The 18,636-nt window shown below is 38.6% G+C and overlaps 1 protein-coding gene across 1 annotated transcript in view; it reads left to right on the top strand.

Annotated features, from left to right (window-relative positions):
- Positions 1-18,636, top strand: part of ITGA1 (integrin subunit alpha 1) — an 84,930-nt gene that overhangs the window by 47,619 nt on the left and 18,675 nt on the right. Inside the window, exons 11-21 of the mRNA XM_060761474.2 lie at positions 137-281; positions 2,035-2,177; positions 2,850-2,993; positions 7,042-7,299; positions 7,887-8,017; positions 11,236-11,399; positions 11,561-11,697; positions 13,392-13,502; positions 15,997-16,082; positions 17,093-17,228; positions 18,292-18,372. Of these exons, the coding sequence (XP_060617457.2) occupies positions 137-281; positions 2,035-2,177; positions 2,850-2,993; positions 7,042-7,299; positions 7,887-8,017; positions 11,236-11,399; positions 11,561-11,697; positions 13,392-13,502; positions 15,997-16,082; positions 17,093-17,228; positions 18,292-18,372 (1,536 nt within the window). The remainder of the gene's footprint in view (positions 1-136; positions 282-2,034; positions 2,178-2,849; positions 2,994-7,041; positions 7,300-7,886; positions 8,018-11,235; positions 11,400-11,560; positions 11,698-13,391; positions 13,503-15,996; positions 16,083-17,092; positions 17,229-18,291; positions 18,373-18,636) is intronic.

The following is an 18,636-nucleotide window of genomic DNA, read 5'->3' as shown; positions in this document are numbered from 1 at the left end:
GCAGTTTTATATCTGATACAATACTGACCTTTAAGATCTTCCATTCTTTCAATTTTCCTGGGGCAGTTCCATTTTGGGGCTTCACTAAGAACATCGTATGATTTATCTAAAGAAATTATTTCTTCTTCTTTGTAAGGACTGGATCATGCTTGGAGCAGTTGGAGCCTATGACTGGAATGGAACTGTTGTCATGTTAAAGGACAGTGCTGCTCTAATTCCAAGAAATTACACGTTTTATGATGCTTCTTCAGAAAGAAATGAGCCTCTTGCAGCTTACTTAGGTGAGTTAAATATCTTTTTAAAAAAAATTTCTCAGCTAACTTTTAGACCAAGAACCATTACAGTGTAATAATTTCAGTGAGGGACAACATCTAAGGAGATCAGGGTTTGAATCAATAGAAACCCATTGGGTTTCTGGCCAGTTTTGAAAACACAGTCTCCACAAATCACACCCTCCACAAATCACACCAATGGCAAATGCCTTCTGTATAAGTATTGTCAAGAAAAACCCCACAATAGGGTCAGCTTATGGTCACTATGTGTCAGAAAGGTATACAACGACGACGACAACCTGGTTTTACAACAACCTGCCCACTCTGTTCAATTTCTTGCTATTTTATATTAAAGCCTGTGCTTATCTTGTATTATTTTTCTTCTGTTATATTTTATTATATTTTATTTGATGTATTATTGTATGTTTGTATTCTTTTTGCTTTGTTGGGATTGTTGGGCTTGGCCTCATGTTAGCTGCCCTGAGTCCCCTTGGGGACATAGTGGTGGGGTATAAATTATTATTATTATTATTATTATTATTATTATTATTATTATTATTACAAAAAGTTGACTGACATTAAAACAAATAAATTTCAACTTAAGTCATACAGATTTTTGTCCTGTTACAATATTTTCAATATGACCTACACTGGAAAACATATTGGAACAAATGTTCTAATTGTGGAACTGAATCCTTCCATTGTTCTTGTTGCTTTGGTTCATAGTTACTTGTTTTGCAAGTAAATGTTTTCAATTGACCTTTCTAAGGCCCCTTTATACTGCCCTTTATTCCAAGATCTGATCCCAGATCATTTGCTTAGCCCAGATTATCTGGCAGGGGAGACTCATACAATCCTGTTTAAAGCAGATATTCTGGGATCAGATCCTGGTATATAGGACAGTGTAGAAGGGGCTTAAGATGATCAAACAAGTTTACTTCATGTTCAATATGTGGTGTGTAGTATATTCATTCCAGGTCTAGTTCTCACCTCTTAAATAACACTAGGGCTTCTGCTGGTTCATCTAAAAGCACAACAGATAGAAAATGACCCTCTTAACCTCACAGGATTGTTCAAAGGATTTTGTGGACTGTTGTGGAGAAATTAATGGGATTCTCTATGGAGCAACAGATACAATCCCCTTTTACAGCAGACACACTCTCCCTCCACTTAAGGAGCTGACATACACAACTTGTGTTTGTAGTACATAAAACTTTATACAATGAATTTTTACAATATAGCAGAAGACACTCCCAGGTAGTTGAAACCTTCTTACTAGCAAAAGGCTCTCACTGGTCTTATTCTCCAATTCTTCTGTATTTTTGTAGCTTTCTCTCCAACAACAACTCTTCATCAACACCAACCCTCCACAATAGAGAAGTTTTGTGCTACTTTAGTACCTTTACAACTGCTCCACCCTGGCTGTAAATTACACAAGCCTAACCAGGTGGCTTGATTCTTAATGCTTACAGTATGGTTGGGCTTGATCCTTACACTTACTTACACTTTCTTATTGTTACTTAAGAAATGGCATACTGAAAAACTCTGATATGAACGATAGAGCATTAGTGAATGGACTACAATCACCCAGTGAATTCCATGACCTGGTATGGATTTGGTGTCGATCTCTCAAGTCCCAAACCAATACCCTAATCATATTGGAATTACCCAACAGTTATGTACTCATTTTAGTCTTTCAAATAAGATGTAGTTATTATCAAACTATTGAGAGAATGACTGATGTATCTCTGTTTTCTTTTAGGTTATACAGTAAATTCAGCCTCTGTACCTGGAGATGTGCTGTACATTGCTGGCCAACCTCGATATAATCACACTGGTCAAGTCATCATATATAGAATGAGAGGGGGAGATATAGAAATACTGCAGCGGTTAAGTGGAGAACAAGTGAGTTTGGATATTAGCATGAACATACTGCTGGGATGGCATCCATGTATTTGTGATATAGTGCACACTAAGAAAAAATGACAATGCAGAAAAACCAGTCTCCAAGAGTCATTGCTGTGTCTAGATTAGCTTATGATTAAAGCCACTTAAACTTGGTGTAGCTTATTGTGTGACTGTATAATGCCCATGTTAGGTAGCACCAGATGCAGACTTATCCAGTAGTGGAAAAAAAAACCCTGAAACTTAATGGCATAATATATATCCATGACAACCTGGAGACTTCCTTTTCTGATAGTTGTATAAGAAAAAGAAAAGAAAAATAAAATTTCATGGAAGACTCTAGTCCAGGCATGGGGAACCTTCGGCTCTCCAGGTGTGGTGGACTTCAACTCCCACAATTCCTTGAGGCCAAGGTAAGCCTTTGGGGTGAATGCTGAGCCTCAAGGAATTGTGGGAGTTGAAGTCCACCACACCTGGAGAGCCGAAGGTTCCTGACCCCTGCTCTAGTCTATCTTGAAAGCCCTTCTACCCAAACTTACCTGCCTGGAAGAAAGAGACAATTAGGATGCATGACTTAAGCACAAAGCCTCAACTTATAACTCACATTAACATAATTTTAAACTCCATAATGATCACAAATATATTATGTAATATTATTTTTCTTAATTACAGATTGGATCTTATTTTGGGAGTGTTATTACAACCATTGATGTTAACAAAGATACATTTACTGATATTCTTCTGGTGGGAGCACCTATGTACATGGGGACTGAGAAAGAAGAACAAGGCAAGGTCTATGTTTATGCTTTGAACAAGGTAATGATGAAAAAAACAGTTGGTATGGAATTTGGGATTTAGACTACTTTTCAGCATATAGGAGAAGCTTTGTTGTTCATTCGTTCAGTCGTCTCCGACTCTTCGTGACCTCATGGACCAGCCTACGCCAGAGCTCCCTGTCGGCCGTTACCACCCCCAGCTCCCTCAAGGTCAGTCCAGTCACTTCAAGGATGCCATCCATCCATCTTGCCCTTGGTCGGCCCCTCTTCCTTTTGCCTTCCACTTTCCCCAGCATAATTGTCTTCTCTAGGCTTTCCTGTCTCCTCATGATGTGGCCAAAGTACTTCAACTTTGTCTCTAGTATCTTTCCCTCCAGTGAGCAGCCGGGCTTTATTTCCTGGAGGATGGACTGGTTGGATCTTCTCGCAGTCCAAGGCACTCTCAGCACTTTCCTCCAGCACCACAGTTCAAAAGCATCGATCTTCCTTCGCTCAGCCTTCCCTAAGGTCCAGCTCTCACATCCGTAGGTTACTACAGGGAATACCATGGCTTTGACTAGGCGGATCTTTGTTGCCAGTCTGATGTCTCTACTCTTCACTATTTTATCGAGACTGGACATTGCTCTCCTCCCAAGAAGTAAGCGTCTTCTGATTTCCTGGCCACAGTCTGCATCTGCAGTAATCTTTGCACCTAGAAATACAAAGTCTGTCACGGCCTCCACGGTTTCTCCCTCTATTTTCCAGTTGTCAATCATTCTTGTTGCCATAATCTTGGTTTTTTTGACGTTTAGCTGCAACCCGGCTTTTGCGCTTTCTTCTTTCACCTTGATTAGAAGGCTCCTCAGCTCCTCCTCGCTTTCGGCCATCAGAGTGGTGTCATCTGCATATCTGAGGTTGTTAATGTTTCTTCCAGCAATTTTCACCCCAGCTTTGCATTCATCCAGCCCCGCACATCGCATGATGTGTTCTGCATACAAGTTAAAAAGGTTGGGTGAGAGGATGCAGCCTTGCCGTACGCCTTTCCCAATCTTGAACCAGTCTGTTGTTCCGTGGTCAGTTCTGACTGTTGCTACTTGGTCCTTGTACAGATTCCTCAGGAGAGAGACAAGGTGGCTTGGGATGCCCATCCCACCAAGAACTTGCCACAATTTATTATGATCCACACAGTCAAAGGCTTTAGGATAGTCAATGAAGCAGAAGTAGATGTTTTTCTGAAACTCCCTGCCTTTCTCCATTATCCAGCGGATATTGGCAATCTGGTCTCTGGTTCCTCTGCCTTTTCTAAACCCAGCTTGAACATCTGGCAACTCTCGCTCCATGTATTGCTGGAGTCTTCCTTGCAGGATCTTGAGCATTACCTTACTGGCATGAGAAATAAGGGCCACTGTACGGAAGTTTGAGCAGTCTTTCGCATTTCCCTTTTTTGGTATGGGGATATAAGTTGATTTTTTCCAGTCTGATGGCCATTCTTGTGTTTTCCATATTTGCTGGCATATGGCATGCATCACCTTGACAGCATCATCTTTTAAGATTTTAAACAGTTCAGCTGGGATCCCATCATCTCCTGCTGCCTTGTTGTTAGCAATGCTTCTTAAGGCCCATTCAACCTCACTCCTCAGGATGTCTGGTTCTAATTCATTCACCACACCGTCAAAGCTATCCTCGATATTGTTATCCTTCCTATACAGATCTTCTGTATAGTCTCGCCACCTTCTCTTGATCTCTTCAGCTTCTGTTAGGTCCCTGCCATCTTTGTTTCTTATCATACCAATTTTTGCCTGAAATTTACCTCCAATGTTTCTAATTTTCTGGAAGAGGTCTCTTGTCCTTCCTATTCTGTTGTCTTCTTCTACTTCCATGCATTGCTTATTTAAAAATAGTTCCTTATCTCTTCTGGCTAACCTCTGGAATTGCGCATTTAACTGGCCATATCTCCCCTTTTCACTGTTTCCTTTTGCTTTCCTCCTTTCTTGGGCTACTTCCAGTGTCTCAGCAGACAACCATTTTGCCTTCTTGGTTTTCTTTTTCTTTGGAACGTACTTTGTTGCCACCTCCTGAACAATGTCACGGACTTCTGTCCATAGTTCTTCTGGGACTCTGTTTACTAAATCTAGTCCTTCAAATCTGTTCTTCACTTCCACTGTATATTCGCTAGGAATGTTAGTGAGATCATATCTAACTGGTCTGTGTATTTTCCCTGATCTCTTTAGTTTTATTCTAAATTGGGCAATAAGAAGTTTGTGATCTGAGCTACAGTCAGCCCCAGGTCTTGTTTTCACCGACTGGATGGATGTCCGCCACCTTTGGCTGCAAAGGATGTAGTCAATCTGATTTCGGTGTTGACCGTCTGGTGAGGTCCATGTGTAAAGCCGTCTTTTAGGTTGTTGGAAGAGAGTATTCGTTATACACAGCGAGTTTTCCTGGCAGAATTCTATCAGCCTGCGTCCCGCTTCATTTTGTTCTCCCAGACCATGCTTGCCTGTGATCCCAGTTGTCATTTGACTTCCCACCTTGGCATTCCAGTCTCCTGTAATGAAAATAATGTCTCTTTTTGGTGTATTATCCAGTAGGTCCTGCAGATCCTCATAGAACTGATCTACTTCTGCTTCTTCAGCAGCTGTGGTTGGGGCGTATATTTGGATCACTGTGATGTTGAAAGGCTTTCCTTGCACTCGAATTGAGATCATTCTGTCATTTTTTGGGTTGTATCCAAGCACCGCTTTAGCGAATTTCTTATTAATTATGAAGGCTACTCCATTTCTTCGATGTTCCTCTTGTCCACAGTAGTAGATCTGGTGGTCATCTGATGTGAAGTGGCCCATTCCAGTCCATTTCAGTTCGCTGACCCCCAGAATGTCTATCTTTAGTCTTGACATCTCACCAATAACAACATCCAATTTGCCCTGGCTCATAGATCTTACATTCCAGGTTCCTATGGTGTGTTGATCTTTAGAGCATCGGATTCGTCGTTCGCCTCCAGTACCGTCGGCCGCTAGCCTTCCTTTCGGCTTTGAGCTAGCTGCGTCATCACATCTGGGGCTAGTTGAACTTATCCTCTGCTCCTCCCCAGTAGCAATTTGGCCATCTTCCGACCTGGGAGTCCCATCTTCCAATGGCATACCGACATATCTCTGGTTGTACTGGTCCATTTGGTAGGAGAAGCTACCAAAGAACTATTGCTTGTTTTGGATATCTCTTTGTGAGTTTACCAAAAACATAAGTTATAATTCATTCCAGATTATGGAATACTGCTTGAACCTGGTTTTGTCCTGTATTTGTTTTGTGTTCATAATTTTGTTCTTTGTTTCAATAGTCTGTATATTCTTTTATGTCTTTGCATATATAGAAACCGCCCTAAGTCCCCTAGAGGAGATAGGGCGGTATATAAATAAAGTTTTATTTTATTGATTGATTGATTGATTGATTACAGGAGCTGGACTATAGCCAGTGGCCACACTGACTAAGAGATTCTAGGGGCTATGTCACCTCATCACTCAAGGTCTGAGCTCTGTCGTATGATGCTTTAAACATTGAGCCAGGACAGAGGGCTACTTGCTGCAGGGCTACTTCCAGTAGGGCTCTGTTCTGTCTCTGTGTTGAAAGCATCCTATGATGGAGCCCTGACAACATGGGAGGCTTCCCATGTTCTCATGTGGTATAATGGGCAAAGCTTGGGGAGAAGCCAGGCAGCAACGTTTTCCCTGTGTGATGGGGAAGAGGATGATGCAAGCAACGTGTGGCACAGGGCAGTGAATTCCCTCGCTGCTCACCAGCTTTGCCCTGCTGCCCAACAAATACCCTCGCTGTTCCCCAGCTTCAGGACCTCAATGTGATTAGTTTCGTAATCTAAACAAAGTTAGGCTGGATCTATGCTGCCCTATATCTCAAGATCTCATCTCAGATTATCTGCTTATCCCAGATTATTTAGCAGTGTAGACTGATATAATCCAGTTCAAAGAATATAATCTGGGATCGGTTCCTGAAATATCAGGCAGTGTAGACCCAGCCTTAGGATTGCCAAGCTCTGATTGAGATAACTTCTATAATAAAACTCACAAAAATCTATTTTGGTGTTTCCTGTTTTACAGAAAACATTTGAATATCAGATGACACTTGAGCCTATAAAGCAAACATGCTGTTCGCAATTGAAACACAGTGACTGCACAAATCACAACAAGAATGAACCTTGTGGGGCACGCTTTGGAACCTCCATTGCTGCTGTAAAGGATCTGAACCTTGATGGATTTAATGACATCGTTATAGGGGCTCCTTTAGAAGATGATCACCGTGGAGCAGTGTATATTTACCATGGCAATGGAAACACCATAAGAAAAGAATACGCTCAGGTTTGGAACAAAATTAAATCCAAATCTCCAAACTGGATTTCTTGGTCATACTGGGGTTGTGGCATTCTTAGGAATCCATAGAATTAGATGTAAAGTCATTCCAAACAATTCTTCTGCACTTCCCCCTTCCATCTTTTCCAGGTCATTCGGATCTTTTTCACCTTCCGCATACATCTTTTCCTCCGTGCCTAGCAAAGCCATCTCTTCCCAATTCCTTCACTTCTTTTTACTCCCTCCTCTTCTCTCTTTAACCCGTTCTCAACCATTTCTCCTTATAAAATTCACACTTGTAAAATCTCAGTGTCTTCACCTGCAACTATGGATAATAGTGAATCCTATATTTTGACTGTAATTTGGTTGGAAGCATACCATAGAATTGAACTTGAGGGCTACAGAGGATTTTGGAGCAAGGTTTTTTTTTGTTTGTTTGTTTTAAAAAGAGCAATCACCAGCAAATCCAAGACTAACAGTGCAACCCTATCAATATCCATACAGATATAAGTCCCACTAAGAAATATAGGTGCATCATGAAAAACTAATATTCTTATATATGCTGTCTATAATAAAGATCATTATGTTTTTCACAGCGCATTGCATCAGGTGGAGATGGGGAAAAGATGAAATTTTTTGGACAATCTATACATGGTGAAATGGATTTAAATGGAGACGGATTGACAGATGTAACCATTGGAGGACTTGGTGGGGCAGCCCTCTTCTGGTATGTATATCAAACTTTCAATTAAAAGGTAAATTATCAATAGCAGTTTTCTACAGCAGTCATGATCAAAGTGTGATTGTTCAAGGATACTGAAGAAACAAGAGGCATGCTTCAAGTTCCAAGATGTTCAATGTTTTTATATATTGCAGAATTCTGTCTGATAGTAGTAGTTGTTGTTTATATTTAATTTTTGTTTGTTTGTTTCCCATTTATCTCTAAGGATCAAGAGTATTCATTAATCATTAAAAGGAATACATGAAATCAATAAATATTAAAAGCAATCAATAAATATTTTAAAGTTCATAATTTCAGAAATAATATGAATTATTTTGGATGGCATGCCTACATATGGTATGATTAATTAAAACTAAATACGGATTTTCATAATCATTTGCTTAGTGCCAATTTGGCAGTTTGGACGGGATGCAAACCCAGGTTATGCCTCCAAATACCTATGGGTATTTCATTGGAAGAAGCATTTTATAGAGTTGGCAGAAAGAGTTATACAAAGACATATGAAGATTTATTATTTTGGGAGAATGGCCAATGTGTACTTAAAACACAAGATGAACTAATAAAAAAGGATTGTGACCCTCTTTGGTTTCAATATAAACAGGTGTTGGAAAGATTTGAGCTAGATAAAAAATAACTTTGGCTTTGAAAAAGGGGGGGAAACCCTGAATTTGAGATTAAATTGTGTCCAAATGACAAATACGTGTTGCTTAAAATGGAGCTGTAAGAAAAACAAGTTGAATATTGGCCCAGAACCTGGGTTATAATATCGAGTTGAAGCACTGGAGTAGAATGTGGACTAATGAGCTCAAAGATATATTATCTTTTGACTTAAAATAATTTGTAATAAAATAATATATAGATGATATTTAATCCCAATAGGGTTACAAAGGATGTATAAGGGAAGCAGTAACGTGTTGCAGGTGTGACATACAAGAAGGTTCTTTTTAATTACATATTGTGGACTTCTGAAAAAAGCTAATAAATATCAGAAACTGATACAAACATCAATGCAAAATAATTTTAAAATTAGAATTCACCTGAAACCAGATGAATTTTATTGGGACCTCCAAATGAGGAAACTGAAGAGGTGAATTGGACTACATGACTTTAGCAGCACTACATGACTTTAAAAGCAAGATTGTTGTTTGCTCAAAAATGGAAGAATGCTGATCTCCCAACAAAAGGATTTCTAAGACTTATGATATAGTAGAAATGGACAAATTGTCTACTTTAATCGAATTTTGGGCAGTTTTTTAAAAAAAGATTGGAAATAATTTTTATCCAATATTAAGATGAAAGAAAAAATAACAACACTGATGAGATTTGAAAACTTTAGTTTTATTGCTTTTTTTTTTAAAAAAAAGCAAAAATTGAAATCAAGTAGAAATGAATTTACTGCAGTTTTATATAGATGTCTTTTGCTAGTGGGGTGGGGAGTCAGTTTTTAGCTTTTTTAGGTATGGAGCTGGGATTGGGGAGATAGTGATTACCTTCTTTTGGTATTAGTTGTTCTTTAGTATTTTCTCCTTTTCTTTTCTTTTTCATATTACTGTAGCCTTTGTTTTATTAAAATACAATAACAATTCTGAAATAAAAATAACCTGGATATGCTTGCTGGAAGAAATTAGTACTTCGTACTGTTTAAAATGCAGACAGTGTCTCCAGCTGACCAATCTCTTTTGGCAAGCCATTCTGCATTCTGGGGGCAGCTGAATAAAATGTTATCTGAATAATAGACAGTCTAGTTTCAGCTGACTGAATGCAATGGCACCCAGAAGATGTGAATGTACAGGTAGATTATATAGGAGGAGGTGATCCCATAGAAGATTTGAAGTCATATAATCTTTAAAGGTAATAAATATCCCTTTGTACCTTGTTCAGAACCTAATTCCCGGCCATTGGAAAGATTTTAATATTGCTACTATACAATCATTTCAAAATGTACCACTAACGAACATAGCTGCTAAATTATGAACTCATTGTGCATCTACACTGTAAAATTAATGCATTTTGACTCCATTTTAACTGCCATGGCTCAAGACTATGGAATCCTAGAAGCTGTGGTTTTGCAAACCTTCTCTGGTAAAGAGTGCCAGTGCCTAACTGAACTGTAACTCTCATGATTCCATAGAATAGAGTGATAACAGTGAAAATCGTGTCAAACTTCAATAATTATATAGTGTAAATGTGCCCTAAATAAAGTATATGAACTTGGTACAATTCACTGTGGAAGTCCAAGACTGAAATTACCAGCATGTCCACTGTTATATTTAGACACCTTCAATTCTAGAAAGGGCTGCAGCTGAGCTAAAGGCCGATATTGTTAATATGCACTCTTGGCAATTACATCTTTCTGAGCTGAGAAATGGAGTGTCAGATCCAGAAACAATCCCAGGTTGCTATTTGGGAAGACATGGAAAATATATTTGGGTTTCATTGGCATGTTGATAACAACCCCACCTCTGAAAGAAGTCTCCCAGCAGTTTCATGTGTATGTTGAACAACTCTGGAAGTAGAATGACACCTTTGGATATGCCACATAACAGCTGTGTGTAGCAGCTATCCCAAAGCATCACCCAGGAGGCAGGATCAGAACCACTGAAGCAAGGTGCCCTCAATTTCCAAACCCTTCAGGCTTTCCAGTGGTAGAGATACCATGATAAATGGTATGAAACCTCCAAGAGGTCCAAGTGAAGATTCACTCCCCCATCAATGCTTAAGCAATGCTCTTCCACTGAGGTGACCATAGTGGTCTGCAAATAGTTTGAAAAAGATCTAGAAAATATGCACCATCCAATACTGCCTGAAAGCAGTTGCACTCTCAGTCATCAGCCCAGATAAGGGATGCCCAGAATAGGAAGATTTAATATCAGTTTGTGAATTTAAAACTGATTTTTAAATTGTTTGCACAGTGCAAGTTGGAAGGGAGTTTATGAATGGTTCTCTCCAAGTATTCAACAACATTCAGTTTCAGCATATATCTACTGATTAATTTGGTCTGCTATAATTGGTCCAAAGAGCTCATTGGCTTTGATTGACCACTTTTAATGCTCAGTATGATATCTTTATTTTTTTAAAAGGTTTGCAATCTGTAATGAACAAAGTTTTGCATTCTTACAGTATTTCAACATTAGTACTTGCTCGTTTCTTTTCTGCCACCTAGTGTCACAAAATAAAGTGTTTTTATAAATGATGTCTTTCAGGTCTCGAGATGTTGCAGAAGTGAATGCGACCATGAAATTCATGCCCAACAAAATTAATATCCAGAAAATAAACAGTGACATGCAAAAGCAAAGAGTATTGATCAATGCCACAATTTGTTTTGAAGTTCGATTAAAATCAAAGGAAGTTATAGTAAATGAAACAAGTAAGTAGACTGCATGCAGATTATTAAATATTCCTTTGGGTGATGCCCCCACTGATCGGGAAAGGGATTTTGGGATCCTAGGCTAATTCTCTTCCCTAACCACTGAGTGACCACTTATAAAGTTTTCCCAAAGCAAGCAATCATTCTAGCTTTCTTTTTAGACATCCAGTATTGGATTACACTTGATGCACAAAGAAAGTTGTCTCGAAGCCTTTTCACAGAAACATCTGAAAGGAAGATGCAAAAAAATATCACAGTCAAGGGTTCAAACTGTGTAAAGCACAACTTCTACATGTTGGCAAGTAAATCATATAAAGTGGCTATTCACTTTCAATTCTTGTTATTATTAACTGTTTTTAAAACTTAGTGTAAACATTCCATATAATTCATGGTTTATTTTGAATGTTTTCAAAATGTTTTAAATTAGTATTTTTGGTGGGATATTACTAGTATTTAAACTTCATAATTTCTTTTTCATAACTTTTTTTTTCTATTTGTGATGGGAGCTGTCTTTGGTCCTATTTTGTGAGAAAAGCATGATATAAATCAGCAAATAAAAAAGTCTAAACCATTATTATAGGTAAAACCAAGTCACTGCAAATAATTTACGTTGAGTTCTTGTGGGTTTTTTCGGGCTATATGGCCATGTTCTAGAGGCATATGTAGACTATCCCCTTTGCTCATTATGTTCTAATTTTGCTGTTAATTTTCCAATTGAAAATAGCACGGCAAAATTGCCATTTGTTCATTTCTGTATTGGAGTTTATTAAGTTATGTTCTCATGTCTCCTTGGAGCATGCGTTTGTTCAGGAGGCATGACAAAATACACACCGTTTTTCCTTTGAGTATGAGGCTTCATTTATTTCTAACCATCTGTCAAGATATGTTGATGGACCTTATCAAATGTTGTACTATTTAAAAATGATTTCAAATGAGTCCCATCACATAATGTTTTCCCCATCCCGTCAGTACTCCATCAGAATCTGTCTGCAAAGTGTCACAGAAACGGATTATTTGCAGATGGAATTCTAATAGTGTTTTTTGAAATCCTATGGATTCTTCCATTGCTGTAGCACTGTTTCTTGTGTGTGAAAGGAAAATATGTATGCATTCCATCAGCAACAATATTTTTAAAAGGTCATAGAGTGATGTAAGGGGTGTTTTGAACGGAATGGGAGGAGCCAGCCTTCTGTGGTGTGACGAGTCAAAGCACAGTATTTTCAAATCATAGTAATCATAATAATTAGGTGTGATGAGGGGAGTATGTACCCCATCTCAATACAGTATGCACCCAGTCCTAAAATAATATGGGCCGCATACTGATATAAACAAATTATATCCCAATTTTTCACACATTTTTTTCTACCACATCTTGCCCCCTCCCAGACAATGCATCTAAAAACAGAGAGGATTCTGCAGACTACTATATCCCTGAACATCAAGGGCTGTTGAAAAAGACAAGTTAACTCAACTTAATAGATTGTTTGTATATTCAAATCTTTTTGGTCCTTAGCCTTACAGTCCTGATATTCTGTTGCTATGACTGAGCAATGTCTTTTGGGAGTCAGAATAGACTGTGAACTAGTGAAGAATATAGTTAGCTGGAATCGTGACTGATACAATATGCCCTTAGTTCAGGGCAAGGCAGATGTTTTGGTCTACAGCTCCCATTGGGGCAACTCATCATAGCAAATGCTAAATATTGTGAGATTTATAATCCAAAACATCTGGAGGTCCAAAGGCTCCCACTGCTGGAATATACAAAAGGATCAGATGTACGTTGAGAATGTAATCTGCTTGGCCTTTAACTTTAGCCTAGGAAAGGATGTCATCTTCAGTGTCCTGTTTAGTATATTTCCTTTTATAAGAATAATGTGGAATAAAGGCCACTAGCAAACCATTATTTCAAAAACATGTATTTTAAAGAAGCATTTCGGCCAAGAAAAGAAAGGAAAAGTTTGCAATGATTGCTATGGTTTTGTTTGTTTCTAGGACAAGCCTGACTTCCGTGATTCTATCAAGGTTTTGCTGGAGTTCAATTTTTCTGATCCAGAGAGTGGACCCATTCTTGACAACACATTGCCCAACTCAATATATGAATATGTAAGTCATAACAATATGGAAAGTGTGTTAAACATGTTTATACTTGGGATCGAATTTAATTCAAAACCTTCTCTCCCTAAGTGTTTAATTCATATCCCACAAATAACATAACTGGTAAGAAATGGGAGCGCTTAGGGGCATTTTAAGAAATATGTTGGGGTGGGCAGGGGCACTATAAAAAGGGCTTTAAAGGGAAGCATACAGTCTGAAGGACAAAGGTTCCCCATCCTAGTCTGAACTGACTAATAACAGTTCTCAAGACATTCAGCTGTGTGTATGAAAAGCTAGGCAGTTCTACATGCAAATGATTACCTTCCACTGGGTTGTTGTACGTTTTTCCGGGCTATATGGCCATGTTCTGGAGGCAATTTTTCTCCTGACGTTTCACCTGCATCTATGGCAAGCATCCTCAGAGGTAGTGAGGTCTGTTGGAAGTAGGAAAAATGGGTTTATATATCTGTGGAATTACCAGGGTAATTTTTCAGCTGATCACCTTGATTTGCATTCAATGGCCTGGAAGCGCCTGGGGGGAATCTCTCGTTGAGAGTGATTTTATGTGCCTGTTTGTTTCCCCTCTGTTGTTTTGCTGTTGTAATTTTTGAGTTTTTTTAATACTGGTAGCCAGATTTTGTTCATCTTCATGGTTTCCTCCTTTCTGTTGAAATTGTCCACATGCTAGAATCATAGAATCATAGAATCAAAGAGTTGAAAGAGACCTCATGGGCCATCCAGTCCAACCCCCTGCCAAGAAGCAGGAATATTGCATTCAAATCACCCCTGACAAAAGGCTGGATGGCCATTTGTCAGGGGTGATTTGAATGCAATATTCCTGCTTCTTGGCAGGGGGTTGGACTGGATGGCCCATGAGGTCTCTTTCAACTCTTTGATTCTATGATTCTATGATTTCAATGGCTTCTCTGTGTAGTCTGACATGGTGGTTGTGAGAGTGGTCCAGCACTTCTGTGTTCTCAAATAATATGCTGTATCCAGGAGAACGTCAGGAGAAAAATTGCCTCCAGAACATGGCCATACAGCCCGGAAAAACCTACAACAACCCAGTGATCCCGGCCATGAAAGCCCTCGACAATACAGATTACCTTCCATTTTGCATCAAAGTGGAGAAAGATAAAATGATCATAAAACTGCTGCAAAAGCCAGCATTCACTAATGACCCAGTGTTCACTCACCAGGTTCTGTCTTGCTTTGTATACCACAAGGTTGATAAAATTGACTACTGAAAGATATTAAGATAATGACGATAATAATAATAATTTCTTACTCGCCTCTCAAGGTGCGTTACAGTAGAAGATAGGTCTGGATAACTTCTGGGGATCAAGAGATTGCCCCCCAAAATTATCCACTTGTACTCAAAATGTTTCTAATGAGTGCATGTGTCTGTAGTGGACATTCCCCACTCCTCCAGAGCCCGTTTTTATCTCAGGAAATAATTTCCCTAAAAACTGCCAGTGATTTCTGGTTTAAAAGAGACCTGAGCGGTGTGAATGGCTCAAATGGCCAGGCTTATTTTGTAGATGCTTTTGAGAGTGTGGACTAATCAATTTCTTGGCCAAAAAAAACTTGTGCTGGGAGTGGGGGCATGGAAGTTTCTGCTTTCAGTCTCCTTGCGGAGAGAAAAAGTAAAGTATAAATAAACAACAATAACAATATAAAAACCTTGTATGGCCCTCACTTTGCCTACCTCTTGTGTAAGATGACACTACAAATGAGATCAAGCACAGTGAATATTCCGTAGCATTAGATAAGTAACACAACATCAAATTTCTAGTGTTATTATTATTTCGTATACTTTCTCAATTTCAAAATTTAAATTATGTAGTCCATAAATTATTCTACAAAAGTTTTCTTCCCTAGTAAAGTCTAAGATCGATGGGAGAGGCCCTGCTCTTGATCCCACCATCTTTGCAAACACGACTGGTGGAGATGAGAGACAGGGCCTTCTCAGTGGTGGCCCCTCACTTGTGGAAGTCTCTACCAAGTGACATTAGATTGGCCCCCCTCCCTCTTACCCTTTAGAATAAAACTCAACACTTGGCTATGGGACCAAGCATTCAAACAGTTGAGGCAGCAATTTAGAATACGACCCAATATGTATGAATGACAATGGACTGACCTGGACTATGATTTCAAACTTGCATGATTTAAACAATGTTTTAGTAATTTTAAAGCATTAATGAATTGTTTTAATTGCTTTTGTCATTTATTACTGTTGTTGGCATTGAATGAATGCTTGTTGTGAAGCTGCCTTAAGTCCCCCTCCAGGGATGAGAAGGATGGGATACAAATATGCAAAACAAACAAATAAATAAAACAAAGGTTATGAAGCCATACTGTAAAAATATGTTAACTTTACAGTCAAAGAATCAGTCAGTAAATTACTCTTTGCAAAAGGAGGTACAAAAAGGTGAGGGATGAGAGTTATAGGATTGTACTATGCTAAGCCCTTCTCTTGATGACTACTACTAATGCTTTGCAGATCCCTTTCACAAAAGATTGTGGAAGCAAGAAGAAATGTATTACTGATCTACAGTTGACTGCCAATGCAACCATAGGAGGAAACAGGTAGCATAATTGAAACTGCTTTTTTATTTGTCCATGTATTTTAAATACATTTAAAGAAATTCAATATAATGCAAATGTAGTCAATTATATTTATATTCTCACAATAAATATACAAATGTACAAAGAACTTAACAATTGTTGTTCCCTACATAAATCAGACAAGATGTACAGTTGCTATAAAAAATGTCTTTTTCCCTTTTACAAAGTAGAACTAGGTTGGCTCCCTCTAATGCTTAGGGCACACGCGCTCTTCAGTAGGGTTGGAAAGGAATTTTAGTTAAGTTTCCCACTGAAATGATCTCTTCTAGTGGATAAGACACCCATAAAACAAAATATTGGATACTGAGTCCTCTCACTGCATTGTATAGTAATTTCTTGGTCCTAGAGGTCACCAGATGCACCCAATCAAATCCTCTGCAGCACTGAGTTGATGTCCATGAGATTCAGCCAGACCAAGAGTGCATCAGCCTTGCTGGATCATCACTTCCCTCTCTTGTCACTACCATCACTCCTAGCCATTGTGGGCGCCCTGTTACATCAGCAGAGGAACCCACACAATCAGCAAAAAGGAAATGGCAATGTCCCCATCTTCTTGCTGGTCATATAAGCACCTCTGTGGATGTCAGAATTGGTTTCCCACAATGACCAAGAACTTTAATATCCTGCTCTATGTTATAACATCTAAAGTAATAATTATCATATTTTTCCTTGTTCTCAACCTTGAATATTCACTAATAAACACTTGCCATATTTCTAACAATGTCTCAGGAGGTACCCATATATTTTTATTTACATGTTTCAGTTTCTACATGTTTATGTTCTTTCTACATCCTTCATCCACCTGTGTTTTTACCATTTTCTCCTGATCATTCTGGGAATTATTTCCTCACAAGTCTTCTCTATTTATTTCTAGTATACCTTCTTATACTTAATTGTGGAAGGTATACTTAAAGAGAAAATAAGCTATAGCATATTAATTAATTTTAAAATTTGTTGTTTATATTTTTCAGTTTTTCTCCATTCATTGTCAAGTTGAACAACCTCAAGTTCTGGGTACAAATGCTTGTTAGGAACAAAAAAGACAGTGCTTATAATACAAGAGTCATTGTTCAGTATTCTCCCAATATTATTTTTGTTGGGATTGAGGTATGTCTTCTTTCACTATTACCATTTTGGGATGGGGATGTAACATTATGGGACCATTTCCATAGATGTAATTTAAGCACCTAAACATAGCCTAATCTATAACCTGTGCTCTGTAATCATTGTTTTAAAACCTGGAATTACCATAGAATTGATTTTCATCCATCCTTATTGGGTGTTGGCATTTCATTCTGTAGTCAGCATGGTTTGGAGGCAATCTTTGCCCATAAAGCATGATTTTTTCCATGTCAGGAGTGACTTGAGAAACTGCAAGTGGCTTCTGGTGTGAGAGAATTGGCCGTCTGCAAGGACATTACCCAGGGGATGCCTGGATGTTTTACCATACTTGTTGGAGGCTTCTCTCTTGTCCCCACATGGAGAGCTGATAGAGGGAGCTCAAACCACTCTCCCTGGATTTGAACCGCTAACCTATTGGTTAGCAGTCCTGCTGGTACAAGGGTTTAACCCATTGGATCATTGGGTCATGATGATAGCCCCCAAGTCTTGAAAATATGCACAGAAGCCCCCAGAACTTCATATTGCCCCCAAATATTTCTGCTTTTTCTCTCAAAATGGGGACAGGAAGCAATGTCATGCCACTTCTTAATGCCATTTTGAGGGGCACCGCAGAAGAAAACAGAGGTATTTGGTCATGGTACGGAAGGAAATGTGGTCCACAGGAAGGATCTGGGGAGAAATTCGCCCCTGGTCCCATACAGTTGTCCATCCCTGCTCTAAGGTAGTAGGCAACTCTCCCCCTACAATCAGAGCATGGACTTTGGTAGCTGTTATTTCATTAAGGTTTTTATACATGAAAAAACTTGTATGTTTTGTATGCAGAGCATGGTTTTTGTACTTTGAGCTTATGCCCTCAACTTAAGCTTTTTGTATAAGATACTTTATGAGGAAATAATTTTTGGTGGGAGAAACTATTTTGCTACTACTGCTACTATTTTTTTTAGCCCCAATATCTTTCTTAGGAACATGTTGTAGAACTCATATTTTCTGTTATTGTTGCTTTATTTTTAATTTTGAAAATTTTACTTTTTTTTTCATTTATATCCAGAAAATACCCAAAGATAGTTGTGAATCTGGGCATAACATCACTTGTAAAATAGGTTACCCATTCCTATCAACTGGAGAGGAGGTAAGTTGTTGTGACTGAAATGGGTTAATTTTTCTATTTTTCTATTGATGGGAACCAGGATAACAAATGAGACTGTTATACTTTGGATGTGTCACGATATAACATGACTCACTAGAAAAGAAAATAATAGTTGGTAAAATAGAAGGCAGTAGAAAAAGAGGGAGATGGCACTACAAGTGAATTGATTCAACCAAGTAAGGGTTTGTAAGACCTGAGTAAGGCTGTTTATAATCAGGTTTCTTGGAAGTATCTAATTCAAGGTCT

Source organism: Anolis sagrei, chromosome 2 (genome assembly GCF_037176765.1).
Source record: "Anolis sagrei isolate rAnoSag1 chromosome 2, rAnoSag1.mat, whole genome shotgun sequence".
NCBI lineage: Eukaryota > Metazoa > Chordata > Lepidosauria > Squamata > Dactyloidae > Anolis > Anolis sagrei.
The sequence above is the reverse complement of the archived record's forward strand: the minus strand, read 5'-3'. Positions and strand labels throughout refer to the sequence as shown.